General features: G+C 34.9%; 2 protein-coding genes across 11 annotated transcripts in view; one reads left to right on the forward strand and one right to left on the reverse strand.

Moving 5' to 3' along the window:
- INTS7 (integrator complex subunit 7) overlaps positions 1–26,327 on the reverse strand; it is a 60,396-nt gene extending 34,069 nt beyond the window's left edge. For 2 of the 3 annotated variants that reach the window (XM_023533200.1, XM_011364497.1), the window contains exons 1-8: positions 26,011–26,327; positions 21,206–21,335; positions 20,248–20,394; positions 18,360–18,497; positions 15,015–15,061; positions 12,871–13,070; positions 12,307–12,429; positions 466–583 (exon numbers count right to left, since the gene is read on the reverse strand). In XM_023533200.1, the coding sequence (XP_023388968.1) occupies positions 466–583; positions 12,307–12,429; positions 12,871–13,070; positions 15,015–15,061; positions 18,360–18,497; positions 20,248–20,394; positions 21,206–21,335; positions 26,011–26,104 (997 nt within the window). In that variant the 5' untranslated portion in view covers positions 26,105–26,327. The remainder of the gene's footprint in view (positions 1–465; positions 584–12,306; positions 12,430–12,870; positions 13,071–15,014; positions 15,062–18,359; positions 18,498–20,247; positions 20,395–21,205; positions 21,336–26,010) is intronic. The other variant, XM_011364498.2, reaches the window with a different exon arrangement.
- Positions 26,328–26,348: 21 nt separating this feature from the next.
- The window catches only part of DTL (denticleless E3 ubiquitin protein ligase homolog), a 64,137-nt gene continuing 62,624 nt past the window's right edge, over positions 26,349–27,861 (forward strand). For 7 of the 8 annotated variants that reach the window (XM_023533206.1, XM_023533205.1, XM_023533203.1 and 4 more), the window contains exon 1: positions 26,408–26,610. In XM_023533206.1, the coding sequence (XP_023388974.1) occupies positions 26,559–26,610 (52 nt within the window). In that variant the 5' untranslated portion in view covers positions 26,408–26,558. Of the gene's footprint in view, positions 26,611–27,861 lie in introns of all 8 variants that reach the window. The other variant, XM_011364499.2, reaches the window with a different exon arrangement.

The raw sequence follows: 27,861 nt of genomic DNA on the forward strand, positions 1-27,861 counted from the left end.
ATCTTGAACAGGCAACAAGGAAAGCAATATTGAACTGGGGTAAGTTTTATTTCGATCATTTTCTAGAGTGATAACACACACCTAAAAGGTAGCATGTGACATTTACTTTTAAAATTTACCACCACTTGGCCTTTGAAATGCACTGAAATTTAAAGGGCACTTTGAGCCAGACATACAAAAGCAAACCAGCTACTTTAAGCATCCTCAAAAATATTGTTTCACCCACAGATAATTCAACAAAGGGCAAATCTAGAAAAACAATATCCTTGAGTTAAGATCAAGAATGTGAGATTGTATTACCATAGGCATTAGTTAAGAAATAATTTTTAAATAAATCAGTAGCATGTAACAGTATGGGACTGAAACCTCTCTAGATTTTAAAGCTTTATAGAACAAACAGCCTGAAACATCAACATGAATAAAGGGATTAGCACACGATCCATATATCATCTCCTTTCTTCTTACCCGAAGCTATGCTGAAGTAATGTTTGACAGCGATAGTCCCTGACAGTGTGGAAAGGACAGACAACATCCCGAGTTTTAAGCTGTCATAAGGAGTCTGGAGGGCACATTCACAGAGTGCCTGAAATGCAGAAGAGAAGAAACACAAAAGTTAAAACGTCAATATACTATAAAACTGTCTACTCATTTAAAATTTTCTATTTTTAGAAAAATTATATATTAATGTCTTTTTTCCATAATAAAAAACTTAAGTCAAACTGCCACAGCCAAGAGGAGCTTAAGGAGACATGTTACTAAATATAATGTGGTATCCTAGATAGGATCCTGAAAGAGAAAAAGGTCACAAGGTAAAAACTAAAGAATCCTGAACAAAGTATGAACCTTAGTCAATAATAATGTGTCAATATTGATTCATTAATTGTAACAAATGTACCATACTAATGTAAAATATCAGTTACAGGGGGAACTGACTTTGGAGGTGGTGATGCAGGAATCCTCTGCATTATCTTCTCCATCTTTCTGTAAATCTATACCTGTTCTAAAAATATAAAGACTACTTTTTAAAAAGTCATCATAAATGACTTTTTATTAAGACCACTATGAATTATGTACTATTTATTCTTCACAAGCAGAACTCCCACCATATTTTACTTACCTAATAAATATGAATACTAGTCATATATGTATATTTAAAAAAAAATAGTAGAGAGCATGATATTCTATCTATAAGTTTATGAGTGAGATATCTAACCTCCTCCCATTTCAGGTCATTTTTCTCTACTCCTAAGGTTGTCCGAATATTACCTAAAACAAGATGCTAGTTATTCTTTCAATGCAGTGAGCTATGAATATACACTCAGTGTATATTAGCTCATCCTGTATATTTACTCTTAGGACTCGTACATGACTACATATAATATAAATGGTCAAATATCTGCTCTGTTAAATTAAACTAATTACTGTTCTCCCAAAGACAAAGTTTTAGAAAATGAGCAAAACTTAGACTTGGGGAAAAATTAAAGATAAAATTTCAGAAAGGTCAAACAGTAAATGTAATATGACCCAAATAAAAACACTGACAAAATTTGAGGGAGGAGGGAATCTGTTTCTAAAAGTCATATAGAAAAATAAAAATCAGAAAATAGCCAGAAAAATTCTGACAAGGGACAAAAATAAGCCCTGCTAAATATTAAAATGTATAATAAACTCGTAAAAATCAAAAAAGTAAGATGTTTTTTCCTATTCACAAATGCAGAAATCCAAGAAAGAAAACTGGTTCCAGAAATAGATTCAAATACATACTAGAATATATGATAATGGCATTTCAAATGAAAGGGACTATTTGATAAACAGTTCAAGGAGAATGGCTCAGTCATCTTGGTAAATAAAATTAGATCCTTGTTTCTTTTTTATGGGCCCCCTCCCAAAAAAAAGAAAAAAAAGAAAAAAAACTTAAAACGTACAAAGAGTTAACATGGGAAAATAACAAGTACAAAGGTAATTGATAAAACTTGAAAAAATATTTATATCATGTAAGAACAATAAAGTCTCAATAATCTTAACATATAAATAGTTCTTAGTAACAAATAGGCAAACAACCCAATAGAAAACCAGTAGTTCACAGATATTTTAAATATGAGATGTTAAACCTCACTCATAATTTGAAACATTTAAATTAAAATAAGAGCTGCTTTTCATCAGATTGGCCAAGATTAAAGTTTAATAATACATAGCACTGAAAACTGGGGAAACAGGCACTCTCACACCCTGCTGATAGACGGTAAAATGGTATAAACCTCATTGTCGGTAACTGGCATTAAATCTTAAAATTTTAAATGGACATTTCATTAGACCCCAAAATTCCTCTTTTAAAAATTTATTTTTACAAAGTTTTTTTTTTTTTTTTTTTTTAAACAAACTAGTCAATGTAGCAATGTAAACAGTAACCGTAAAAGTTTGGAAACTAATGTCCATCGGTGAGGGACTGGGGATCCAAGGGGAGTACCACACAGCACTAGAACCATCTGCTAATATGAGAAGTTCCCCCAAGATGCACTGTTAAGTGATAAAAGCTTCAGAACATGCACATACTTTTTAAAATAATTTTTAATTTTTCAATTATGGTTGGCATATGGTATATTTTTATTTCTATAGAAAAAAGATGAGACATACACATGCTTGCATATGGATGAAAAATTCAGGAAGGACACATACGAAACTGATAACAGTGATCATCCCTGCAGAGGAGGCCTGAGGGAAGAGATGGAACACAGACTTATATTCCACTTATTGAATACCTTTGAACTCTGTGAATTTTTCATCATGTGCATGTTTACTTTTACAGTTTAAAGAAAAACCTAGTTAATAACGAAAAATAGAAGCAGCAGTAAAAATTATCTGGGAAGGAATAGAAATGGACTTGAAAGATAGAGCAGGTTTCTGGTAATGGAAGGAAACATAGTCAAGGTGATACAAACAAGAATTGTGGCAATTAGGCCAGAATATGGAGAGTTTATTTATGGCCTTTGAGGAGATACATCCAAAATGAATGAAGGATAAGAGAAACGCTGAATAGGGAAGATAAGGCTAGATTATGGAGGGTCTTGAAAGATAGGCAGAGATTTAAACTTGATGAGAAAGGAAAGAGAAAGCCATTGGAGAGGAATAATGTCATCTAAAGTGTTAAGGAATTTTATTCTGGCAATAGAACAACTTAACAAAGAAAGTTAAGACTTAAGGACCAACCTGTAGTTTATGGCAGTAATCCAGGCAGGTGGTAATGATGGCCAAGAGTTTGATGGTAGAAACGGAAAGTGAGAGACATTTTGGAAGAGATTATATATGAGAGACTAAAGAAGGATTCAATGATTATTACAAAATTTTAGACCAGTGACCAAGAGAATCTTGATTCCCTTTACAAAGATTGAGAATTTATGAGGATAAGCTAATTTCAGAGGAAGGACAGAAAACAAGAAGAGATATGAAGTCTATGAAGAAATATTTATCAGGCATTAGGAAACTGATATGCAGCAGATTTTTAACTAGAAGACTCATAAGAATTCTGGCTCTCTCACTTACCATCTCTGTGATCTGAGCCAATTATTGAAATCTTTTGAGTCTCAACTTCTTTGTCTGTAAAATGGGGGTAAAGATTTATATAGAATTGTTGTTTTCATGTAAAACATCTCTGGAAATATATACAAGAAATCAGACATTGGTCGCCACTGGGCAAAGGAGCAGAGTAGACGGTAGAACAGTAAGTAGGAAATATTTTACTATGTATCCTTTTGCAGCTTTTGAATTTTGATATGTGAATGTACTGGCAGTAAAAGAAATGAATTAACATTTAAAATACAAGTGAGAGGGATATCTATTGTCTGTAAGATTAAATAGCTACTGAGTCAAAGCACTTTGCAACCCTACAAGCTGCTATGCTGGAGAGCAATTCAGAAGCTCAGGTACAAGGACTAGATTGCTGGAGAATACACATACTGATGTTAAGAGAAGCTACCAGAATAGCAGAGAATAAATCGAAGAAAGCACATAGGGTCAAAGACTCAACTATGGGGGAAATGGTGAGTGAATAACACAGTGAAGGCACAGAGAGTGGAAAGAATGAGAACAGTTAAGTGTCAAAGAAACGAAAAGGGATAGGTTGACAGTGTCAAATGCATTACAGAGGACAGATGATAAAGGCAGAAAAAGCCTCTAGATTTAGCATTAAGTGCCTTTTAAGTACCTAAGCAAAGTGATAGGGAAACAGATTTAAAAGCAAGTATAAAGAAAGAGTAGAGAACAAAGAAATAAAAGCACAGATAGATGTTGTTTTTGAAGTTCAAAAGAAAGCATTTTTTAAGAAGTGACTGTGACTGGGTAATATTTATTCAAATACTTAGGTCATTTCCTCTTATCTACTTTTTATTGCCTAACCTGTCCTCTCTTGTACTGTTAATTAGCTTGTGGTTAGGAATACCCTCCTCAACCAAATAGGGGTTAAAGACTATGTCCTGTATTTATACATATTCAAAATTATGTCTTGTAGAGTGCTCTGTATATAATAGACAGGCTACCTTTTGGTATAATCAAGCAGGCAAGTGAGATATTTTATGTAAGATAATAATGATGATCTCAGAGAAGCAAAAATTCTACCATTTCAAAAAAATGAACACGATGTTTAGAAAATTTTATGATAAAATTATTTATCATTAGTTATCTTGTAATTTCTGTTATCTAGCACAATACTGGATTCCCAAAATGCCCTCAGTAAATATGTACTGATTTAAAGGTTCATTAAGTCAAATTGGTAAGCTTAACAGAGGACATCACAAAGTCCTCAAGAGATGGCACATCAGTCATATTTCAATGATAAAATCTGGTTCAAGTTTCTGTTTCTAGGACATTACCTATTACAAAATTGTTCTTACCAGGACCATTTTTCATACTGACAAAAAAGAAAACTCTAACTCTTCAAACGGAGCCTCCTCTCTCACTCACCATCAGTCGTCCTCACTATTTGGTCTGAATTTCTCTCCATATGCTGGTTTCACTCACTGCTCAAATGAGGCTCTGTCCCAAATTAGTTTTCTGGGTCAGTCCCTAAACAGGAGCTTCTCCTCTACTCTAGAATGGGACTGGCCACCAGGGATGTGCTCCAGAAAAGCATGACAAAAAGTTTATAATCTTTAAAAAAAAAAAATGTTATGTTTAAAAGTACTCTGTCAAAGACATAACACCTCTAAATTTTCGATCTCCATTGTACTAACTGCAAAAAAAAAAAAAAAAAGATTACTAAAAACACTAATTCTCAGGCTTAATGTGCCATCTCTTCTAATATCGGGTAAAGTACAAATTAAATCTCTCAAGAGCAATAATGCCAAATATAAAATTACGTCTTTGAGAATATCTAGAACAAAGTCTTTTACTTGGTAACAGAGAAGAAATTCGGATCAAGTGTTATCACTTCAGATAACACTATTAACATCAGAAAAGTGTAAACTATTAACATAGTTTATAGTTACACCGAGTATTTTAGCTAAGCATTAAAAAAATCCAAAGAAAAATATAAACACATGAAAAATATTTTTTTTCCTATAGAATTGTTTCTGACTACTTTAATAATACGCTGTACTCAGACTCTTCCTTCCTTCAGGTTTTTACAATATTCAGAATGAAAGTATTTCCTTTAACCTGTAATATCTGATTCCACGTGAAAATAATAATACCTACCAACACACCAGCAAAAGCAGCAATGGAATAGACATACTTTGCATCTGAAATACCAAAACTCAAAAATCAATCAGCAGTGATAAGACTGGTTAAGAGAAAGAAAGGAAGAAAAGAAGGAAGAAAAGCGGAAGAAAGCCTTAGAAAAATTACTACTACTCTTGGTAATTGAGAGTAAAATTCGAATTTGAAATCAATAAACTATTACCTTTTAAAGGTTAAATTATTAGAACTGTTGCCCCCTGCTCTATTTCAATATTTTCAAAAATACATCTAGGCTTTAAAAAAATGATTATTCGACCACATCCATTTAATGAAAATCAGTATGCTCAGTTTTCAGGAATAGTGGGAAAAAATTCTTTGTGAGAAAAACAAATATTAAAAAATATGTATTTTCACAAATGATCCAATCAAAAAATGGGCAGAGGATTTGATCAGACACTTGTTCCTAGAGGACATACAAATGGCTAACAAATATTTGAAAAGATGTTCAACATTGCTAGCTATTAGGGAAATGCAAATCCAAGCCGCTATGAGATACCATCTCACACCTGTTAGAATAGCTATAATCAACAGGACAAGTAATGACAAATGTTGGAGAGGATGTGTAGAAATAGGAACCTTCATACATTGCTGGTGCCACTATGGAAAACAGTATGGAGGTTCCTCAAAAACCAAGTATTGATCTACCATATGATCCAGCAATCCCTCTACTGGGTATATACCCCAAAGAATTGAAAACTCATATCCAAAAAGATATTTGCACACCGATGTTTATAGCAGCATTATTCACAGTGGTCAGGACATGGAAGCAACCGACATGTCCTATGATAGATGATTGGCTAAAGAAACTGTGGCACATTTATACAACGGAATATTAGTCATAAGAATAGATGAAATACTGCCATTTGCAACAACATGGATGGACCTTGAAATAATCATACTAAGCGAAATAAGCCAGACAGAAAAGGTTGAAAATCACATGATATCACTTATATGTGGGATATAAACTTAATAGCAACAAATCAACAGGATAAACAGAGACTCATGGACATGGACAATGGACTAGTGGTTACCAAAGGGGAAGGGGAAAAATAAAATGTTAAAAAAATATATATTAAATTTATAATTATATTGACTATAAATAAATACTTCTCCCTGACCAAAAAAAAAAAGTATTTTCAGTTAAAAATAACCAGTTTAATTAATAATTAATTAATCTACGTTTAATATGGCATTGACCATGTAAGTACTTGGAAATGTTCTCAAAACACTGTCCCTAGAAAAAGTTCTAGGTTCAGATGGATTTATGGCACTTTTTTAGCTATACCTCCAGGAGATTAGAAAATTTGTTGTCATAGCTCTTAACAATTCTTGAGCACAGAACGAGAAAGATCCTAATTCATTTTAGGACAGCATAATGCCCACTCTACAATCTGTCAAAGTCTACAAAAAGGAAAACTGTAGAATAATCTTACCTTTAATATAGTTTTTAGAGCTACTCTTAAAAAAGCATTTTAGGCATATGCCAGATAGTATATATATACTCAACTATCTGGCAAGTCTCTATTTCCCCAGTTTATTTGCATTCCTATGTTTCTTGAAACCTCTGGCTTTGCATCCTCCATTCTCACCCACACCTTATGATCATGTCTCCTAATTAACTAAAAAATAAATAAAAACAGAAGTTCCAGTAAAGTAGGCAGAATAGGTAAATGCTGTGCTTGCCTCTTCCCATGACTACATTAAAAGTACAACTAAATTATAGAACAATCAACCTGGAGAACCATCTGAAGACTAGCTGAACATAAGTCCTATAACTAACGATATAAATAAGCCAAGTCAAGATTGGTATATAAATGTTGAATAACTAAGGTGTACACCTGAAACTAATTTTATGTTAGCTACATTTTAATAAAATTTTAGAAGAAAAAAATAAAAACAATCACAAAATAGTTTCTTTAACTTCTTACAGTATGTTCCGCACCTACCAACATTAGTGCCCATATACTAGTGTCTTCCTTCCTGTTCCTATGTGAACTAGATAGAGCCCATGCACTTGTACACTGGATCCTTTCCAATCTCATCTACTCAATAAATACAAACAGCAAAGCAATGACATACCCTGTAGTGATACCATCTCAGTTCTCCGTTCCCTTCAAAAACATCGTCAATATTCACTATCTCTAATAACTGTTTTTCTCTAGAATCCATTCTAATCAATCTTTTACCCACAATACTTCAATAAAATTGCTTTCATGAAGGTCATCAATGACTTTATACTGCTAAATGCAAAAGTGAATTATTAGTCCTCATCTCGGAGAATATAATGCAGTATCTCATAAGACGGATTATAGCCTTCTTCCTATATAAAACTACTATCCTGACTTATTTCCTACTTCACTGGCTGCTCCTTTGCTGGTTCTTCCTCATTTCTTTATTCTCTAAATCTCTTCTATCCATACTCTTTCCCTAGGTGATTCATCCTGTCTCATGGCTTTACATACCAATGAACCGATGTGTGTGTTATGTGCCACTGAGTTGGATCCAACTCCTCGCAACCCTATGAAAGAGTGAGTGATGTCCACAATGTCCAGTCCTCAATAACCCTGCTCAGCTTCTATAGACTCCTGCCCCTGGCTTCTTTAATGGAGTCAATCCATCTCCTGTTTGGTCTTCCTCTCTTCCTGCTGCCTTCTATTTTCCCCAGCATTATTATCTTTCCCAAAGAAGCCTGCCTTCTCGTGATGTGCCCAAAGGACAGCTTCGATTTTGCCATTTTTGCCTTCAGCAATCTTTAGGCTTAATTTGCTCTAGGACCCACATGCTGGTTCTTCCTGGTGATCCAGGGTATGAGGAGAGCTCGCTTCCAAATTTTAAATGAATAAAGTTTTTCCGTAGCAGTCTTCTGATAATACTTCTAATAATATTTCTGATAAACTGATGACTCTCATATTTATAACTTCAGACTCACGTCCTGGACATCTCCACTTGGATGTCTGACACTATAAACTTTATATTCTCAGAACTAAATTTCCTGGTCTTCCCTTCAAGAAATAAGCCGCCCAGAGCCTTACCTATTGAAGTAAATTTGTTAAAGCTAGAAACCGTAGAGTCATCATTTCTTTCTCTTATAACGTACACATAAACTGCTAGTAAATCCATCAGCTTTGCCTTTAAAATACATCCAGAGTATTACTTTTCACTGCTATCCCTACTACAACTCTGGTTCAGGTAAACAGTATTTTCTAACTGGATTATTTACAATCACCTCCTAAATGTTCTTCCTGTTTCTGCCCTTGTGCTCCTAAAATCTAGTCTCAATATGGCTAAGTCAGAGTCTTTTAGAACTCAAGTCAGAGTACTCTGCCTCCCAGCTCCCATTCCTTGTAACCACTATTTTACTTTTTTATGAGTTTGGCCTTTTCAGAGTCCATGTATAAGTGATATCATACAGTATTTGTCCTTTATCTAACTTGAGGAGGTGGGGACAGATGTAGATCTGGGTAAAAAAAATATCAAGTAAACGAGGAGAAAGGATACAATAAAGAGGCAACAAAAACTGAGAGCAGAGACAGATCTGAAAAGATTATATATAAGCTGGAGTTAATTACTGAACTACATTTATCAGGAGGAATTAAACAGAATATAGCACAAAGAGATAAAGAGATGGAATATAAGAAAATAAGGGACATGGGGGATTAATGGAGAAGGGCTAACGTACATTTTTAACTAGAGATCCAGAAACGCAAGGAAGGCTGGCAGTAACTAAAAGAATTATGCCTGAAAATTTCCACGACTGCTGAATTCTATCCCCAGAGAAGGTATCTTTTAAGATTGAGAATAAAATGAAGACATTTTCAGAAAAGCAAATATTAAGTTTACCAACACAGACCCTCACTAAAGGAGTTTCCAAAGGCAGAAGGAAAAGTATCCTAGAGAGGAAGTCTGAGATGCAAGAGCAAAGACAGTGGAAGGTCCAAATGCACACAGAATTCATTAAAAAAAACCCAACTGTATAGTAAGAAAAGACAGAATTAAGATACATGACAAAAACACATAAATGTTTAGAGGACTGTAAATGGAGCTGAAGTGTGTTCTAAGATTAGAATTAATTTTAGATTTTGATAAAAAAATAACTATGTTGTAATTTCTAGGATATCAAAAGAATATCAAAAGACTGTAAACTTTCAAACTATTCAAAGGAAAATAACTGGTAAGATAAACAATCCAGAAGGCGGCCAATAAAAAGGGAAAAGAACAGGAGTGACATATAAAAAGCACAAAATAAGATGAGATTTAGACCCTAATACATAATAAATCATAGTATATGTAAATGAACCAAACATTCGTTTTAAAAAAACAAAGATTGCCTGGCTGGACTGAAAATAATCCAATTAAGCTGTTTATAAAATATATCTGAAACATAAAGATACACAAAGGTTGTTAAGTTAAAAGATGGCAAACAATCTACCAAATAAATACACCTCGGAGGAGAAAACTAAAGTAGCTACATTACTATCAGACAAAACAGAGTAAGGCAAAAAGATACATTAAAGGGATCTAAATAAATGTGAAGATATAATACGTTCATTCATTAGAAGACTTAACATTGTAAAGATATCAATTTCTTACAAATTAATTTTTCTATTCATTGCAATCCCAATCAAATTATCAACTTTTTTTAAAGTGGAACTCGATCAGCTGTTTCTGAAATTAATATAGAATTGCCAAAGACTAATAAAGTACAAATATCCAGAATATATAATAAGCATAAGTCAACAGAAAAATAGTCAAAAGACTCGAATAGCCACATCATAAAAGAGGAAATTCAAATGGTCAATAAACATATTAAAAAGATGTTCAAATTCTCTAGTAATCAAGGAATTACAAATGAAAATTATAACTTCCAAACTGGTGAAAATGTAAAAGTCTTATAATTCTACCTGTTGGATCAATGAGCACTCTCGTACACTACTGTTAGGAGTGTAAACTGGTTCAATCACTTGGGAAAAGTCTGACATTATCTGGTAAAGTTGAAGATACCCATATTCTCTAAGTTAGCAATTTCACATCTAGGTATATGCACTAAAGAAACTCTTGCACATGTGCTCCAGCAGACAAACAGAAGAACATTTGTAACACAAATAGCAGCACTGTTTCTAAGAGCCTCATGTTGGAAACTACCCATCAAGAGCAAATAAATGGTGGACCATCCATGTGATGGAATATTATAGAGCAATTAAAGGGAAAAAACATGCAACCATATGGATGAATCCCATCAGTATAAAGGAGCCTAAGAAGCAAAAACAAGCAAAACGATTACTTTGGGGAGAGGCATACATAAATGGTAAAACTATAAAGAACAAAGAAATTATTATCACAATAGTGGTTTCCTTTGGGTAGGTGTTAAGGTTATGAGGAAGGAGGACCATGTGAGAGAAGGGGACAGGGTTCTATAATCCTAAAAGGCTCTATTTCTAGCTGGAGGGTGGCTACATGAGTTTTCACTTATTTAAACTATTACACAGACATTTAACGTACTTCTCTGTATGTGTGACCTGTCTCACAAGATGGAACAAAACAAAGAGCATAATATTCTGCTCCTACTGGATTTGGTGCAATGTACAAGTTTCCTATAGTTACTACAGTGACTGGGCACATTATCTTCTTGAAAAGACGGTATTGTTTAGTAAAAAAAGCACTAGAGGACAGAAACTCTCTTAACTAAATTATTAAACCCTCTTAAGAAACTCTCTTAAGTATATTAAGTCTCTCTGAACCCTAATTTGCTCATCTACTAAATGCAAATACTAACAACTGCCCTATCTCTTTGGGTATTTGTGACTAACAAATCGTAATATATTCAAACATGTTTAAAATTTGCAAACAAACAAAGCAGCTTAGTTTTCATAATATGATATTCAAAGGTTTTTGTTACGCTGTAGCTATGATACCGAGAGATAATAAAATCTATGAAGATAAAAGTTGAATTCTAACAATCTTCCATTTCACTTCAAAAAGCATTTTTTAGAAAATGGTGCATCTATTACCAGTAATGGGTAAATAAATAGGGGTCTATTTAGAAAAAGTAAAAAGTAAATATAAAACATTAATTTACCCTAAGAAATGCTATAAAAGATATTACATTAAAAGCCTAAAGATTGAGATCTGCTCTTATATTTACAAAAGAAAAACTAAGAATGTCTCTTGCTCTCTGTGAAAAGGAAAAATATACTTTGCCGACTTACCCATCCAGCACCTTCCTCCTAATAAATCTTAGCGGCACCAAACTGTTTCCCTAAATTGACTAAAGGAGACGGGAATAAAATAAATAATTTAATTGGGCTTCTCAATTAGCTTTAGTGCTGCTTACAGGAAAATTAACAAGGAATTGAGAAGCAAGTCTAATTCACTAAAACAAACTTAAACGCTAAATGATAGTTTTATGTATTTACTCTATTACTTATAAAATAACTATAACAAATATCAACAATGCCCTTAGAAATTTTTCATATTCAAACACCTGGAAGATGACAAAGATGATACCAAAATGTAAAGCAAAAGTTATTATAGTATTATTTTTCTATATAAATTACTACTGTTCAAAGTTCTACAAACCTGAATGTTTTCCCTAGTCCAAGTATGCGGTGTTTTATTGGCAAGTAATTTCAGATCTTGAATAGCAAGTCTCTTTACTGCTTTCCTGGGGTCAGTCTTCAAATACTGTAAGAGAAGCTGAATCTATAAAGGAAATAAATCATTCCATGAACAATATTGTCACTAAAATTATCATCAGGGATACAGTGTAGTTTAGAGAAACTTTAGATTTGAGACAGGGTCTGCTTCAAATCACAGCCCTGTCATTTATCAGCCATAAGCCCATGTTTAGGCCTAACTTGTTCTTTAACAAGCACAGGCCCTGGATTTTAATATTCAGTTCTTTTCTTTACTACCAACTGCATGCTATGCCATTTTCCCCCCTCTCCACCTCATCTTCTCAAGGGGTCCCAATAATCAATACTGTGAATATAGGGAAGAAAAAAGCAAGCAAAAGGACTTGAAACAGATCTTTGTCAGAGAAAGGGATCTTAATATCAAAACTTGTGGGTTACTAATTTTTTATCTTATACTTAATAAGCAAGTTTAGTGAAGAAAAGGAAGTTTAAAGAAAATTGTAATTACCTGCTTAGGTGTATCCACCAAAGATGAAGCTGCAAGCAGAGTAAAAGTGTGCAAAGAAACAATCACCATTTTGGTAGAAGGATAGGACGTGACTAGCTGTTGTAACAGCTGACGAGCACTGGAAGCCAGGATCGCATCGTGGTGCATGTGCTGTAGGATTGGGATCAACTTTAGCTTCAAGTCTACTGGTGTGGCTAAGCCTAGGCACAAAAAGAGTTCTTAAGACTTTTGATCATCATCCTTGATAATATTTCACATTTTAAAGGTCTGATTTAATTAGTATAACCATTTTAAAACAGATAGTACACAAATATTACGTTTATAACATTAAAGATAGTTACATGAGAGCTAATCAATCAGTTCAATAATTTTTCCCCAGAAGTATTTATCTTAATATCATTAATTTTTTGGTACTATAAAACTACATCCAATAGTAGAAAATGTCTTTAAAAGATACACTAGAAAGCAAAGTCATTTTGCTGCTTATTTCTTCTCATAGAGTACTAAAAAGGTGTGTGTGTGTGTATACACATACTCAATGGCTACGATTATATTTACAATTTTAATGTTTTCCTTCAACATTAACTGGAGATCAAGAAGTAAACAGACTGCATGAATGGTTTTGAAGTTCTCTGAACCTTGAGTAGCAATGCCACTCTGAACCGCATACACAGCTGGAACTCCAATGTATCTTTTCCTGTCAACATAAGGACTAAACAAAAAACCTTTCCTTCTACAGCATGGCTTTGTGGTGATAGGCAACGAAAAACTGTCATTCATAATGTACTGCGTTTATGACAAAAGCTAATTTATACTCTGCGGATCAATGGTTTTCCCATTGTAAACTAACTGTTAGTGTGAATGAATACATGACAGCATTTCAACACTCAACGGCAGCCTATATCAACAAACACTCTTGTTACTTGGCCTCTATTTGGGTTTGGCCAAATTAGAGAGCCCCAGGAGATGGGAGGGAAAAGAAGGAGGTCAGAGTATTTATTTCCTGTTTCCTGCTGTGCAAAGTCACATCATGTTCACCGAAGGTCAGTTTTCCAAAGTGGCGTGACTCCAAGTTTCTGGTGACCACTCCCTCCCTTGTACTCTAAAGAGATGCAGGACATTATCCCCTATAGTTTACCCTGCACTTATGTTTGTAAATGGTTCCTTCATTAAACACTCCTTAGATGATCTTAATTCAAGTGTGACATCTGTTTCCTGCTGAGATCTTGCCTGATACAGCAGGGATTCAATAAAAACCTGCCCGATGAATGAGTGCTGCTTCCTTCTAATGATAGCCCTTTCTGCAAGAAAGCCTTTTTCTGATGGTGGAGGAAAAAAAGACAAAGGGATAAAGGAGAACAGGACAAAACTCAGCCACTATCTCACGTATTCAATTAAGTGATTCTATTCACTTTTCTGTAAAACAGACATAATAGTATTACCTATCCAAGTCTGCTAAGTTGCACACTTCAAAAGAGTGCCATTTAAAAACATACAAAGGATGTGGTGTTCTCCAGAGTTGCCCAATGATGTAGCCCCTGAGCCCCCTTTTAAATGGGTTATGAGGCACAGTATGAAAGATATTAGAAAAGTTCACCTTTGTAGGCTACAATAAGGAATTTAGATTTTAGTTGAAACTGGAAGACACTGGAGAGACATTAGCAGAGTGACAAGAGAGCCCCAAAGCTCCTATAGGCACTGCTCTCCCCTAGATGAGGATATTCTTCCCCTAAATATCTGCATTTCTCATTCAAATATCATTTCATCAGAGACCTTCCTTGATCAACATATATAAAATAGAGAAGTCCCCCCTTCCACCCTGCAATTCACTCTAGGGACTAAGCTATTCTTCTTACTTAAATTTTTCTCCATAGCACCTGATATGTCATATTTTTATTTGTCTACTGCCACCCCCTCCTCCTTCCACCACTAGAATGTAGATTATATGAGGGCAAGGACTTCGTTTCATTCACTACTGTATCCTAAGCTCTTAGAACAGTTCTGGCATTTAGAAAATGATTAATATACATTATCTGAATGAATAAATGAATGGTGACTAGCACATGGTAAGTACTTAATAAATATTAGCAGCTACTATTACTATCCCATAAGTCACTTCAAAATACTGAATGAAGCATACATACCTTGAATCATTTCACTGATTTTGTTACAGATTCCTACAGCAAAATCCCTTTGGAAAGAGAGAATAGCAAAAACTTTAAAACCAAAAATTTAAATCTGCTTAAGTTTTCTGAAGACTCAAAAGAAACACAACACAATCGGTACAGGAGAAATGACAATACATACCCAAATTGTAACCAATATTGCAAAGGTCAGGTGCTGGAAATGTGTTAAGAAATGCAACTGAAACCAAAACTTCAACCAGGAAAGGGGCTTTTGCCAACACTGTTCTCACTTGTTATTCAAGGAAAGATGCTGTGATTTATAAGTGCTATTGCAATTTGCGTTACTGAGTGACACTGAAAGATTCAAGGTCACTATCCCAGTCTATGATGTTTTAGAACATACTTTAAGAAAAGCTTTTAACACACAAGCTGATTATGTAAGCAATAAAATCTATTTCTAATATTCTGAATTTCAGCAAAACAGAGTAAGTATGAAGTAACAGAAATACTACAGAAAACGGGGATAGAATCTTACTATGTTAACCATTTTTTAAACATAATATACATGTAAAGTATTTTCCAAGGTGCTACTTTTGATTCTACTGCAAGAGAAATATCACTGGATGGTGTAAAATATTAATAACATGAACATTTGGGATAAAATGCACAAGGAAATATAATAGAGATAATATGATTAAACTTGGCTCATTTAGCCATGATAAATGATACGTATCTTCCTCTTCGCATGGATGTTTAAATATTTCTTGCCATTAAGAAATTATTTGCCAATTTCATTCTCTCACAAGTGAATAGTGTTTTCCAGAGGCTAATGATATGATGACATCATCTCTTGACAATGGGATGTATGATTGTGTATTCTTTTGTTTTCTAGAATTATCTAAGGTAGCAGAGGTTTAGTGCAGAATTATGTGTTTTGATATTTACTCACTTTCTCAGTTCTCCTAATGTGCTCTTACTCTTTGACTACATCTAGTATAACCTCTGTAACCTCTTTATCATAGAATACAGCATTATTCTGAAACCCTGAAGTTTCCCTTGTTGTGCTTTGCAATAAAACATTGAAAGATTTGTCTAAAATCTTCTCTAAAATTGCTTTGGTTTTAGGATTTAACAATATTTATTCCAAAATAAAGTTTATTCGCAAAGTATTTTTTGTATACTTAATAGTGATTGTTGGCTTGAAAAAGAAACTATAAGACTCATTTTCTCAGCCCAGTTCACCACTGTCGCCGCTAGAGGACACCTCTCTCATTGACAACGGTTGCCTGGCCTTTGAGGTATTTGGGCTTGCATATAATTCTTGCTGTGTGACCCAGGGACTAGCTCTTTAAAAATGTAAAATCTTAAACTTTTTTTAGAACAAGTTACATGTGGTTATGGTAGTAGACAAGGGGAGAATGGAATTAAATTCTCAAGGTCTTATTTAGTCAGTTACTTTGATTATTAAGATCTAAAATTGATAGAGATGTTAAGACAAAAATCCATCAGTAAGTACTGGCTGAGATATCTGATCTCGGGCCAGGTCATCTTTCTCTGGAGGAGGAGGTAAATTCTAATCTCAAAAAGATATATTTCATTAATTTCACACTCGGATACATTTAGGTCCTTCAGGCTTTCTATAGCACTAATTTAGTTTTTTTACTATCACAAATTACAAGTATATCATATTAAAGCCCAGTATGTTAAAAACTGTTTCTATATATACTATTAATCTAAATCTTTATTGGTCATCAATTCTAAAAATGCAGACTCTTGCTGTTTCTATGTTACTTAGTATTAATCATTTTCCAAGACAGATTAGAAATTCCACAACTGATCAAATTAGCTTCTGATAACAGAAGAGAAAAATTGAAGTAAAAATGATTCTCATAAGTAACACCTAATCACAAAATTACAAATTTTTCATTTACAAACTAAATTTCAAAAATTATTTTTGGAGTCACTGGAAGTACATGACAAATTATAAAGTAGACACCTTGACAGTGGCGATCAGATGATAACTATTGACTATATATAACTCCTATCAAATAAAAATTTTTAAAAGTTCTCTCGATATCAATGATTCTCTTAATAATAAAAAAATTGCCAATTTCAAAAGCACAAACAGGAACTATATTTACTCAGATATTTCTCAATTACTGCCATATCTACTCATTTTTAGCAGTAAAATAAAAATTATATGCTTTCTATTCTCTACTCTCCCTTTCCAATGAGTAATCCTAAAATTCTGAAGGTTTAATAGGAGAGCTGAAGAGAAGAATATGCACGTAATTAAAAGCTGGAGAAAGTTGACTATTTCAAGTCTTATCCAAATTTAGTAGAGGCTCTTAATGGAAATGCTATTTTTTATTTTAAAAAAATAACATTTATTATCCACATGATAATAAAACCAATACTTGCTCATGGTAGGATACAGAGAAATTTATTTAAAAAAAAAAAAAAAAGAGATAATCTTTTGATATACATCCTTCTAGCACTTTTTCTATTCCATATATACTTTTTTTTTAAGAAATCTATAATATCATGGAAGTTAGTATATAACCTGTTTCCAAATATGTTTCTAAAATATATTTGTTAAGAGCTAATATACTATGCCATTCTATGATCAATTTATCTAAGTACATTGGGTAGAATTTAGGTTGCTACTACTTTCTTTTAATATAACACTACAACTAGCATCCTTGTCAATAAGTACCAATACACATTGCTGATTCCTTAGGATTAGTTTTAAGTGGATTTTCTAGGTCAAAAGGATGCTTAAGGCAAAATACGTACTACCAAATTGTCTTCCAGAAAGCAATGCTACTTTTGATATCAGTCACTGAAGGGGATAATATATTTTTTGCAGAGGGTAAACAACCAAATCAAACACAATAATAAAACCATAGTCGACATTTCATTAAAAAAAAAGTTCTGTAAGATAAGTGTAGTCAAGTTCGTTTCAACTCAGGTTACTGTCAAACTGTGCACAGTTCTAATGCCAAACAGCTTACCCTGAGAAGACAATAAGAAAGCAGCAATTTAGTATTAGGGCTGTGTAGTTTGGGGAAAGTTCTTCAGCAAACAAAGCTTCTGCTCCCCAAGGAAGCCTTCCCCAACTACTCTAATCTATGCTGATCCTATCCTTCTGGAAACTCTTATTTTATTTACAGTTAATGCCAACATTTGTACTTAACTATTCTATGTATTTAAGTTTTGCTCCGCCAATATGATGTAAAACCTCTCAAAAAAACACGTCTTGCCATTTATCCTTTTCTGTATCACTTAGTGTTTATATTTTGCTGAGTTAGTCCTTCAAAACCTATTCTTGGGAAGTCAAAGGACTGAAAGGCCTATACTTACTTTGACTGTGCAGAGAAGTTTGCAGCAGCAAAAACAGCAGCTTCAACTTCTACGTTATCATGTGAATCCAGACTCTGACGAATACTATGGTGAGCATTCTTCCTTTCAGGAATTATTGATGCCAGACTTCCCAACATGCTACAGAAACAGAGAAACCCATACTTGGATATGTCAGAAAAATTAACATGGATTATCTATCACAAGCAAAATTTTAAAAAATCATCTTCACGTATATCCTAGATACCAATCAGAGCCCAGAAAAGAAACTTTTGAATTATTAAAACATCAAAATATCAATTTTCCAATGTTGCATAAAAATGTCCATTTTAGCAAAGCCTTAAGAGTCTAGCATTTTTGGTATTAGTAGATTCACAAAGTAAAAAAAAGACAGACATCACAGTCCTTTTTTCCACATCAGTAAATACTGATACCATGATTTTCAAATCTATCCTCAACATCAAAAGAACAGATGCAGAGGATGTCCCCTGGGACTAATATCAGAAGCTGCAAGGGTGAGAAAGGCAGAATTTGAAAAAACACAGTCTACTTCATAATAAGATATTAATTTGGAAAAAGAAAAAAGATCTATTGTTTATAATTTACACTACAGAAAGTAAACCTTAAAAAATCTTTTCAGCAGAAAGACATGGATTTTAGAAGGCTGTAAAACATTTCAATAAACAAATCAAGGTTCCTACAACGACAACCTTCCTCAAAGTTAATGTCATAAGTAACCTTCCAACTTGACATATCACCTCCTAATTATCTTATAGAAATAATCGAATGGATACAAGTAGTAGAGTTCTTACAAAGAAAATATTAAAATGGACTAACTAAACATATAATTTAATTTCAATTAGAAATTTCTGAAATTACCTAGATATTTTTCAAAATAACAAATGAATATTAATCTAATATTTTATACAGTATTAAACTAGGCTAATATGGACATATCTTGATCAACGGTTTGTTACTTTGTAATATAAAAGCAAAAAAGCATAATCCCATTGGTCACTACTTTCTGAAAATATTTCTGGTAATATTATAAATAATTCATAGCACTACATTTCAAATGCAATGAATATCTCCCAGTTTGTCCTTCCATCTGTTATTTTAATTTATCAGTAATGGGTAAAAAATAAACATCTTTAAAGTATGAATGACAAAACACTTAATTCTGAACAAGAGGGAAGAAGCAGTTCCTGATGTGAAAATAGGGAAACTTAGTGAAGAAGTGACATCCCAGACTTCATGGTTAAAAAGAGCATTGTCTGTGAAGGGCAAGTCAGAAACGAGCTCTACAATTTAGGAAGATGCATTTCAAAAATCCCCAAATTATACAGATTCCACAGATAGCAGAGCTAAAAAGAGAACTTGGTTCAAGCTGCATCTAAGGCTTACGAAATGAAATTCTAACAACAAAAAAAAAGTTTTTAAATGCCAAGAAAGAAAAGGCTGAAGAATTACAGTGGTTATATCTGGCATTCTCCAAGGAGTTAAAATATAAATTATTGCATACAAAAATGAGTACATAACTAAGGATGAGTAGAGAAAACTAACATGAAACAATAAGAACAAGGTCAGAAAGTTCAACATGAGCTAAGGCTAAGTAACATTCAGATCTATTTGATCAGAACACCTAACTACAGAAAGGAATTTTCAAACACAAGTTAGGCAACAATTTACAACCAAAATACTATCATAGATGATGACTGAGAAGCATTTACAGGTTGGGATGGTTACCATATTTTTGCAATCAGTCATAGTTAGAAAGCAAAAATAAATTCTTAATATTCAAAATGAAAAAGGTAGATATACTGCCTTTTTTGGTTACATAATTAAAACTCAAACAATCTTGTGGTGAATTCATTATAGCAATGCAGTATACCGGAGTGTGATGGCTCTTGCTACAGGATCATTACTATGAATCACAGAGAAAATTCTCTTCACAAATTCATCCACATTTAGAATTTTCTCCAAATGCTTCTCACTTTGTTGAGTAACTTTAAGAACACAGAGCCTCAGGAAATTGTTTCTACAAAAAAAAAACAGAGATAAAATTAATTAGACCACTTTAGGAAAGTAATATTTAATTAGGAATCAAAGCGACATTAATAACATTAAATTGTAGCAACAGGCTACAATTCAATCTTATTATTATCTGTCTCTTTACTAAGAGTTAAACTCTACAGCACTTCGAGTAAGTACTAAGCATAAACTGTTAGCAATGCTTCCAGTCCTGCTGCAAGACACCAAAATGGTAGTGACTCAAGAAGCCCTGGAACTAATTCTCATCATAATATAACCAAGGCCAGGAGGTCAAACGGTCTTCCTCCTCTCTCGAGCTAATTCTACATCTTTTCCTTCATGTCTGATTTGGTGGGTGTATAAGCACTTGAATGCATAAAGAATAACGGTAGAAAGAAGAAGGAGAGGGATCGGTGGGGAGAAAAAAAGAAATGGGTATTTTATTCAGTGCTTACATATTTCAGGCACTTTGCAGTAACATAATCTTATGTTATAAAATAAACTATTAAATCGGAAACTTCTCAAAATGATCAGCACAAAGCCACAAATTATTTCCAAAATACACAGTAATATATGAAGGTTGTCTTAATTTGATTTATCCTGTTATCCAAAGAAATAAGTACTGATTTATACTCTTCATTTTTGCATAGAATGTCATTAAATTGTCCACCAAAAAGTATCACGCGCTACCATGGGTATCCACTAAAGTGGTAACCAACCATGTAGAAATCCTAAAAGGCAAAAAAGAATAAAGACCACAATACAAAACAAAGATATGAACAAAGTGCTTTAGGGCACTGAGGCTTTAAAAAACTTACCCAACTCTGAAAACATCAGCTAACTTTAGGAATGCAGAATTGATGAGAATAGGGAATGGATACTTCTGAAAGAGCCTGGGAAAGCGAACAACTGCTTCACACTGTTCACCAAGTTTGCCAGATCTCAGACCTGTGAAAACATGAAAAGGGGAACAGCTTACACATGTGTGGCTACAATATTAAAGTTATGTTTGTAATGACTTAACCCTTAGTTGGGATACAAAAGGCAAAGGAGGAAGCAGTCCATGTTACCCAACAGAATAAGATCAGTTTTACCTTTCCTTGAAAAACAGAATCACAGACCACATTAATTTGTTTAAACTTGCTGATTTAAAACGTACCAAAGATAATTTTGAATCTGGCCAGAGAAATGTTTTGATTTCTCTACTGTTGCCAAATCCTGTAAGAGTGCCAACAGAGTAAAGAAGCTAAATAGTAAATTTCTTGCTTATTTTCTGATGTAAGAGCTCTAGGAGAGAGAAAATAAGAAGCTAAGTTGGCTCTGAGGGACAGAAACTAGGGTGCAAAAGAAGAGAAAAGTGCATTAAAGACTATTATTTAGCAATAATCCTAGGCTGGGGCAAGATGGTACCCATCTTGCTTGCTGTAGGCCAATTTCAACTCCGAGATAAGCCAAGCATCTAAAAAAAGGCACAAACTGATCTTGGTCTGAGAGGGGTTATTCGCTTTATTTCTATTGCTAGCTACAACCAACCTGAGGAAGAATGCCCTGATCATAAGACCAATGATCCTAAGAATGCCACTGTAAGAATAAGGCAGGGGATGTTTCTACATTTGACTTTTTATATTCCCACCGAACAGAGTTCTCTTCCTTTTCAGTGCCTGGAGTTAAACAGTGCTTACTTTGGTTGCAACATACATACCGACTAGGGAGAACTAAAATAGGTTGTCTACAAATTGCTTATACATTCAAAATTCATTCTGCAGCAATAAAACTCATTATTCTAAACTTATTTAGCACTTAAAATTTGCGGAAAATTTTTCTGGGGTACTGGTTTTCAGCTCTGGTTCTGCATCAAATATTCGTGAAACTTTTCAAACATACCCATGCTAGGGTTCCACTCCAAACCCACCAAAGCTCTGGGGCAGGGGCTCAAGCTTCTGTTTAGCTATACTGACAAGGTGGGCGCTTAGATCCTCGAGCTATCCTCTGCCACTTGGATCTTATTTGACTGCTCTGCCTCTATGAATTATACTGGAGTTAGAAAACTAGTAGGCTGCTGAATCTGGTCCTCAGAATAACTTTATCTGACAGTCAGGTTTTTCAAGATTTTGAATTCATTGTCAATGTTAAAAATGAGATTTCACATAAAACTCAGGATTTCTGGTTTTGAAAACATTAACGATCTGAAATGTCACTGAAGGTGGGAGAATCTTGACCAAAAACATACTGTAGTACTACAGGTCTCTGTTAAAGGCCAGTTTGAGTTTGATATAATTTCTGATAATAGTTACATACTGTTTATGACTTTCTCCAGCAATTTTTGGCTGCCTTTGGGCATACATAACTAGACTAGAACCTTGGATGAGAATTTAAAGTACTGGTAAGAAAGTAAATAAAGTTAATGAAATGAAGAACCGTGAAATCAAAGCAGTTATAAAGCAGTAAAAACAAAAAAGACTGCTAGGTGAAAGAAAGTGGTGAGATAAATATACTGAGGTCTGAATGAAAATAAAGAATGGCCAAAATAGCGTTAATCATAATGATGATACTGATGATGCATATTAAGTCCTTATACTGCGCCAGACTCTCTACTAAGCACTTCGCATGTATTAAACCTCATTTTATAATCATAGAAGTTAGATACTATTATCCCCGTTTTAAAGATAAAGATAGGCAAAGAACAGTTAAACAACCTGCCTGAGAAATAACAGCTAATAAATGGCAGAAATGGGATTCAAATCCTGGCAATCTGGCTCCAGAGCCTATGGTCCTAACCATTATGCTAAAATGCACATCTAGCAAGCAGCTATTGGAAAAAGGTTAAGACTAAAGAATGGAATATTTGAATTAGTGATTTTAGCATAATTCTGAAAGATGACAAGTTCCAGGAAAGTGAGGAGGAAGAACATAAATTATGGTAAACTTGGGGTTTGTGATGTACCTTAATCAAGTTTTCAAAATAGCGCACATTTCCAGGCATGTATCAGAGTTCTGAGCTGCAAGCAACAGAAGCTAACCCTGGCTGATTAGTCAGAAAATGAACACAAGTATGCATCACACATTATAAGGCATCCTAACAACCCACAGCTTAATAAACTGATAATGGCACAGTCTCAATAAATTCCATCTAAAAAGCAAGAATAGAAACAACTGAAATGATAGTTAATTCAACTGGTGATGCATTAATAAAGCATCCTTATTCCAAATTTCAGAACCTGTCTGTAAATATACATGATGGGATGTAAGCAATATTGTACAATATGCACAAAGAATACTGATTTAGAATCATAAACAAATTAATTTTATTTTATAAATATCAACTTTTAGCAATATTTAATAACTCGCTTTGTAAGTTACAAGCCAGTAGCTCTTAGCAATATATAAAAACGAGTCTATGGATTTCAGTAAGAACTGAAGAAGGGCCTTGGATTTTTGGATCAGTTTATGGGCTATCAAGGGATCACCAACCAGACTTTGAGAATCAGTCCTTCCTAATGCTGGTTTTAATGTAGCTTTGAATTGTTATAAAGTCTGACTTTAGCCTCAATTCTACATGATCTCACAGGTCCACTCTCAACACTGTTAGACTAAGTTTGGTCTGGTAGTACAAAGTCTCAAGAGAAAGAATTTGATTGGCTCAGTGTAGGTCATGTCTATTTCTGAATCAATCAATTATTGCATGTAACTGATCACCTGGTACAAACCTGGCTGCAGAGACCTCTCTCTTTAGCAGGGGAACTTGTAGCCTTCTGACATTGTGACCTTTGGCTCGCAAAACAGAAATACTTGAACAGGTAAAGGATGAAATGATTCAATATTAAAAACTCTAAATTATATTCTAATGAACTGGTTATTTCCATTACCTAATTTCTCAACAACTGTAAAAGGTACAGCATGGTGAGGTAAAAAAAAGAACAAATTTTGTTCTTGTCTTGTTCAAATTATCTTTCTGGGCCTGAGACTCATCTATGAAATACTCACCTAGCTCAATGCTGGGAGGGGTGAACGCAATGACTTAGTATCTAGGACTGATACTTGGTTTACAGTTAAATACTCAACAGGCATCGGTTTACTTAAAGAAAAATTGTCATTTTTTTTCATAACACAGTTGCAAATTTTTAGGAATTAAACAATTCTGTATTTCTCATTCTTCAGAGGCCTATCCTAATCTGTTCCACAACCACTGTCCCATCATTAGGGGATAAGCCCATCAAGGCCAGAGTGGTAGAAAATACAGAATTGATAAGAATATTAGACTTCCGGACCTGAAACTCTCACTGGAGAATAAACAAGGAATTATCAGAATGGGGAGGAAAAGGTTACATAGTGTTTAAAACACACATGTAATGTTACAATTTTATATTTCAGAGGGAAAAAGTTTTGGTAAGAGAAAGCAAATCTCACATATTTAGCTAATGGGGATGCGCTAAAGATTGTGACTCAAAGAAATATCACACTGGAGTACTGTAATATTTTTATTTTGAACAGAAGGATTTAAAGGCTTTTAAAAAAAAGTGTGAGAAACTCTTATCTAGATCAACTCACTAGAAATGTTTACAGATTAAAAAAAGAAACAAAAACAAAAAAAAAGTCCTAACAAAGTTAATAGAGCATCCAAGCCAAAAGTCTGGGAAATGGCTCAAAGTGGACTTAAATTAGACTCTTCTTATTATCTTTAATTCGGATCTCAATATATTACACATTAACTATAGTTAATCAAAAATTAATTATATATCAGGTGACAAAATGTTTTCCCCATTAAATGAAAACTCTTGAAGTACACTGAAGCAAAGCTTTTAACACTTGAGTTCTTTACTGAATATCTGCCCTTGCCTCTCATATCCATATCTAGAAAGAAGGCATATCTCTTTAGCATTTACTAAAGACTTCTTTTACATACCATTTATCACTATTTACAACAGTCTTGCCAGCTCAATGGTATTGAACCCATTTTGCAGACAAAAAAACCGAGGCTGGGTGAAATTGGGTGACATCCATGATTATAAAATTAGTGAAATTTGAATTCAACTCATTCTATCTCCTAAGCTCCTTTTTCTGCAAGCTGTCCCTCATCCCTCCACACCCTTTACCACCCTCCTCCGCCCCGTAAGGAAACAGAACTGGTAGAATCTGCAGAAAATTAGCAGAGGCTATGATTTTCGGATGGTCTTGGCTCTATTTAACTTGCCTAGTAACCCGCAAGTAACAGTTATAGAAATCAAATATATCGCTATAAAGTCAGCGCAAGGTTATTATTTAGCCCTCTTGGTGAAAATCTGGTCTCAACTGAACAGTCTGAAACATAATTTCACAATTTCAATTTAGAATTTTAAAAAACTGCTTGGAAAATCGGGAGACTGTGCCCCCAAGTGGTCAAAACAGATACGAGTGGAGCTCGTTACTTGTTCAGCTGGTGCGGTGCCAATCTAGCAACGCTGCAATTTTCCTGCAATCTCCCAAAGCGGTAAAAGACATGGATTCACCAAAAGCACAGATGCCCGCCCCCGCCCGAGGACGCTAGGCGCATGCGCCTTCCTCCGTCTCTCCCGAGGCTACCACCGCCTGGTGGCGCCACTTCTCCCCACACCATCTCACTCGCTCAGCCCGCTCTTTTGAATACCTTTGTCTAATTCCATAAGGGCAGAGTTAGCATCCAGCTCCTGTTCTCCATAGCCTGCATCTGCCAGGAAAGACTTAGTTGAGTTTGACGCCATGACCCGAACAGTTACTGGACTAGTCTATTCAAAAAGATTGTAAACTCGGCCCTAGCACCGCCATCTTCTTCCACCACCTTCTCGCGGATTTTTCCTCCGCGCTCTGTCAAGCCGTGTTACGCATGCGCACTGGCCACCCCGCCGTTCGCCAGCGCCTCTGCGGCCCCCCGCGCAGGCGCTCAGGGAGCTCTTGAACTCTAGGTTCCCGCGGCTGAGAGAAAAGGAGGCGGGGATTCGGCGGGGGAAGTGACTCGGCGGCGCCCGGACGCCGCGGCGGGAGCCAATCAGAGGGTGTGACGTCAGTTTGGCGGGGAGTTTGGTGGCCGGGGCTTACAGTGGCGGGAGTTGGAGGCTATAACTAGTCCTCTTCTAAAAGACGCGAGCTACGACTTCTGCTGAACCTGGAGGGCATTTTCACGACTTTTCCCTTAGTTAAGCCTTTTCCTCGGCCCAGATGCTCTTCAATTCGGTGCTCCGTCAGCCCCAGTTTGGCGTCCCGAGAAATGGTGAGTAACGGCCCTAACCGCTGCTTGTTGCTGGCGGAATTCGCCTCCCCCAAAACAACACCTCGGACCAAGGCCGACTCCAATTATGTTTTCCAGCCCCCGAGTGAATTCGTGTTAACAAAGATTACTTAAGAAAGTTGCACTTTCATGCCCTCGGAACACTTTTAATCGTCGTCTGGATTTTTAAAATTGCGATGTAGGCAGACGGAAGGAGGAAAGTTAACTTAAATGGCTTCCTTTACGGCTTATGTCTATATTACACTTTAACTGGAAAACGCGTGCATTTTTGCGTCTGTATGTGTGTTCCTCTTTACAGCTATGTGAGATCGAGGACACTCGTATTCACTGATTGATTCATTTGTTGTAGAACCTTAGTGAGCCCTGTTATAGGTACACTAGTGAATCTGACTCGCTCTTAAGGAACTCAGTCAGGCGGAGAAGACAGAACGTCTGCTTCCAGCATGGTCAAAAAATTTTTTTTCTCCCTGATTAATACCGATCCATAAATATTCGAAGTTTTAGAGTGAAAAATGCCCATATCCACACACCCCCGGAGATGGCCACTGTTAAATAGATTGAAGTATATTTTTCCAAATGTTATTCAATACCAGAGGTAGTGTGTATTATTATTTACAGAAATTATATCAAAATGTTTCGTTTTGTTTTTTATTTTTCACTTTAACCGTGTAGTTTGGGAATACTTCTATGTTAGTATGTAGAAATTCATATTCTCTATCGTTCTCGAGGTTCTCGAAGTTGAAACGTTGGCAGTCAGAATTTTGAGCTTAGGTTTGGGTGTCATCAACAGGTAACTTTCTGATAAGTTTCGGAGTTATTACCCAGACTAGGCTTGAATAGAAATAAAATCCCATTCTTTTAAAGATGAATAGCTCGTCCTTCTCCTTGACATCATGTGGAAAGCCAAAGAAAAGAATCTGAGAAGGGAACTTTTTATATTTAAGGCACAGGTCTAGGAAAAGGTTATTGAAAAGGAGACTGAGTAGTCCTCAACTTCCTGCCCCCAATCCAGAACTTTATACTATCCTTATACCTACTTCCCTCTTAGATATCTTTTTAATTATACTCTAAATACCACTCTTTCTGAGGCCTTACTCGAACAGCTTGTCTATCCTCTGTGTCAGTGGTAATACAGTAGAATGGTTAAGAGCTCTGTCTTTGGAGAGAAAATGCCTGAGTTTTAATTCCAGCTCCATTCCTTACTATCTGTGTGACCTAAGACAAGCAGTTTAG

This window comes from Pteropus vampyrus, unplaced genomic scaffold (assembly GCF_000151845.1).
Source record: "Pteropus vampyrus isolate Shadow unplaced genomic scaffold, Pvam_2.0 Scaffold98, whole genome shotgun sequence".
Classification (NCBI taxonomy): Eukaryota; Metazoa; Chordata; class Mammalia; order Chiroptera; family Pteropodidae; genus Pteropus; species Pteropus vampyrus.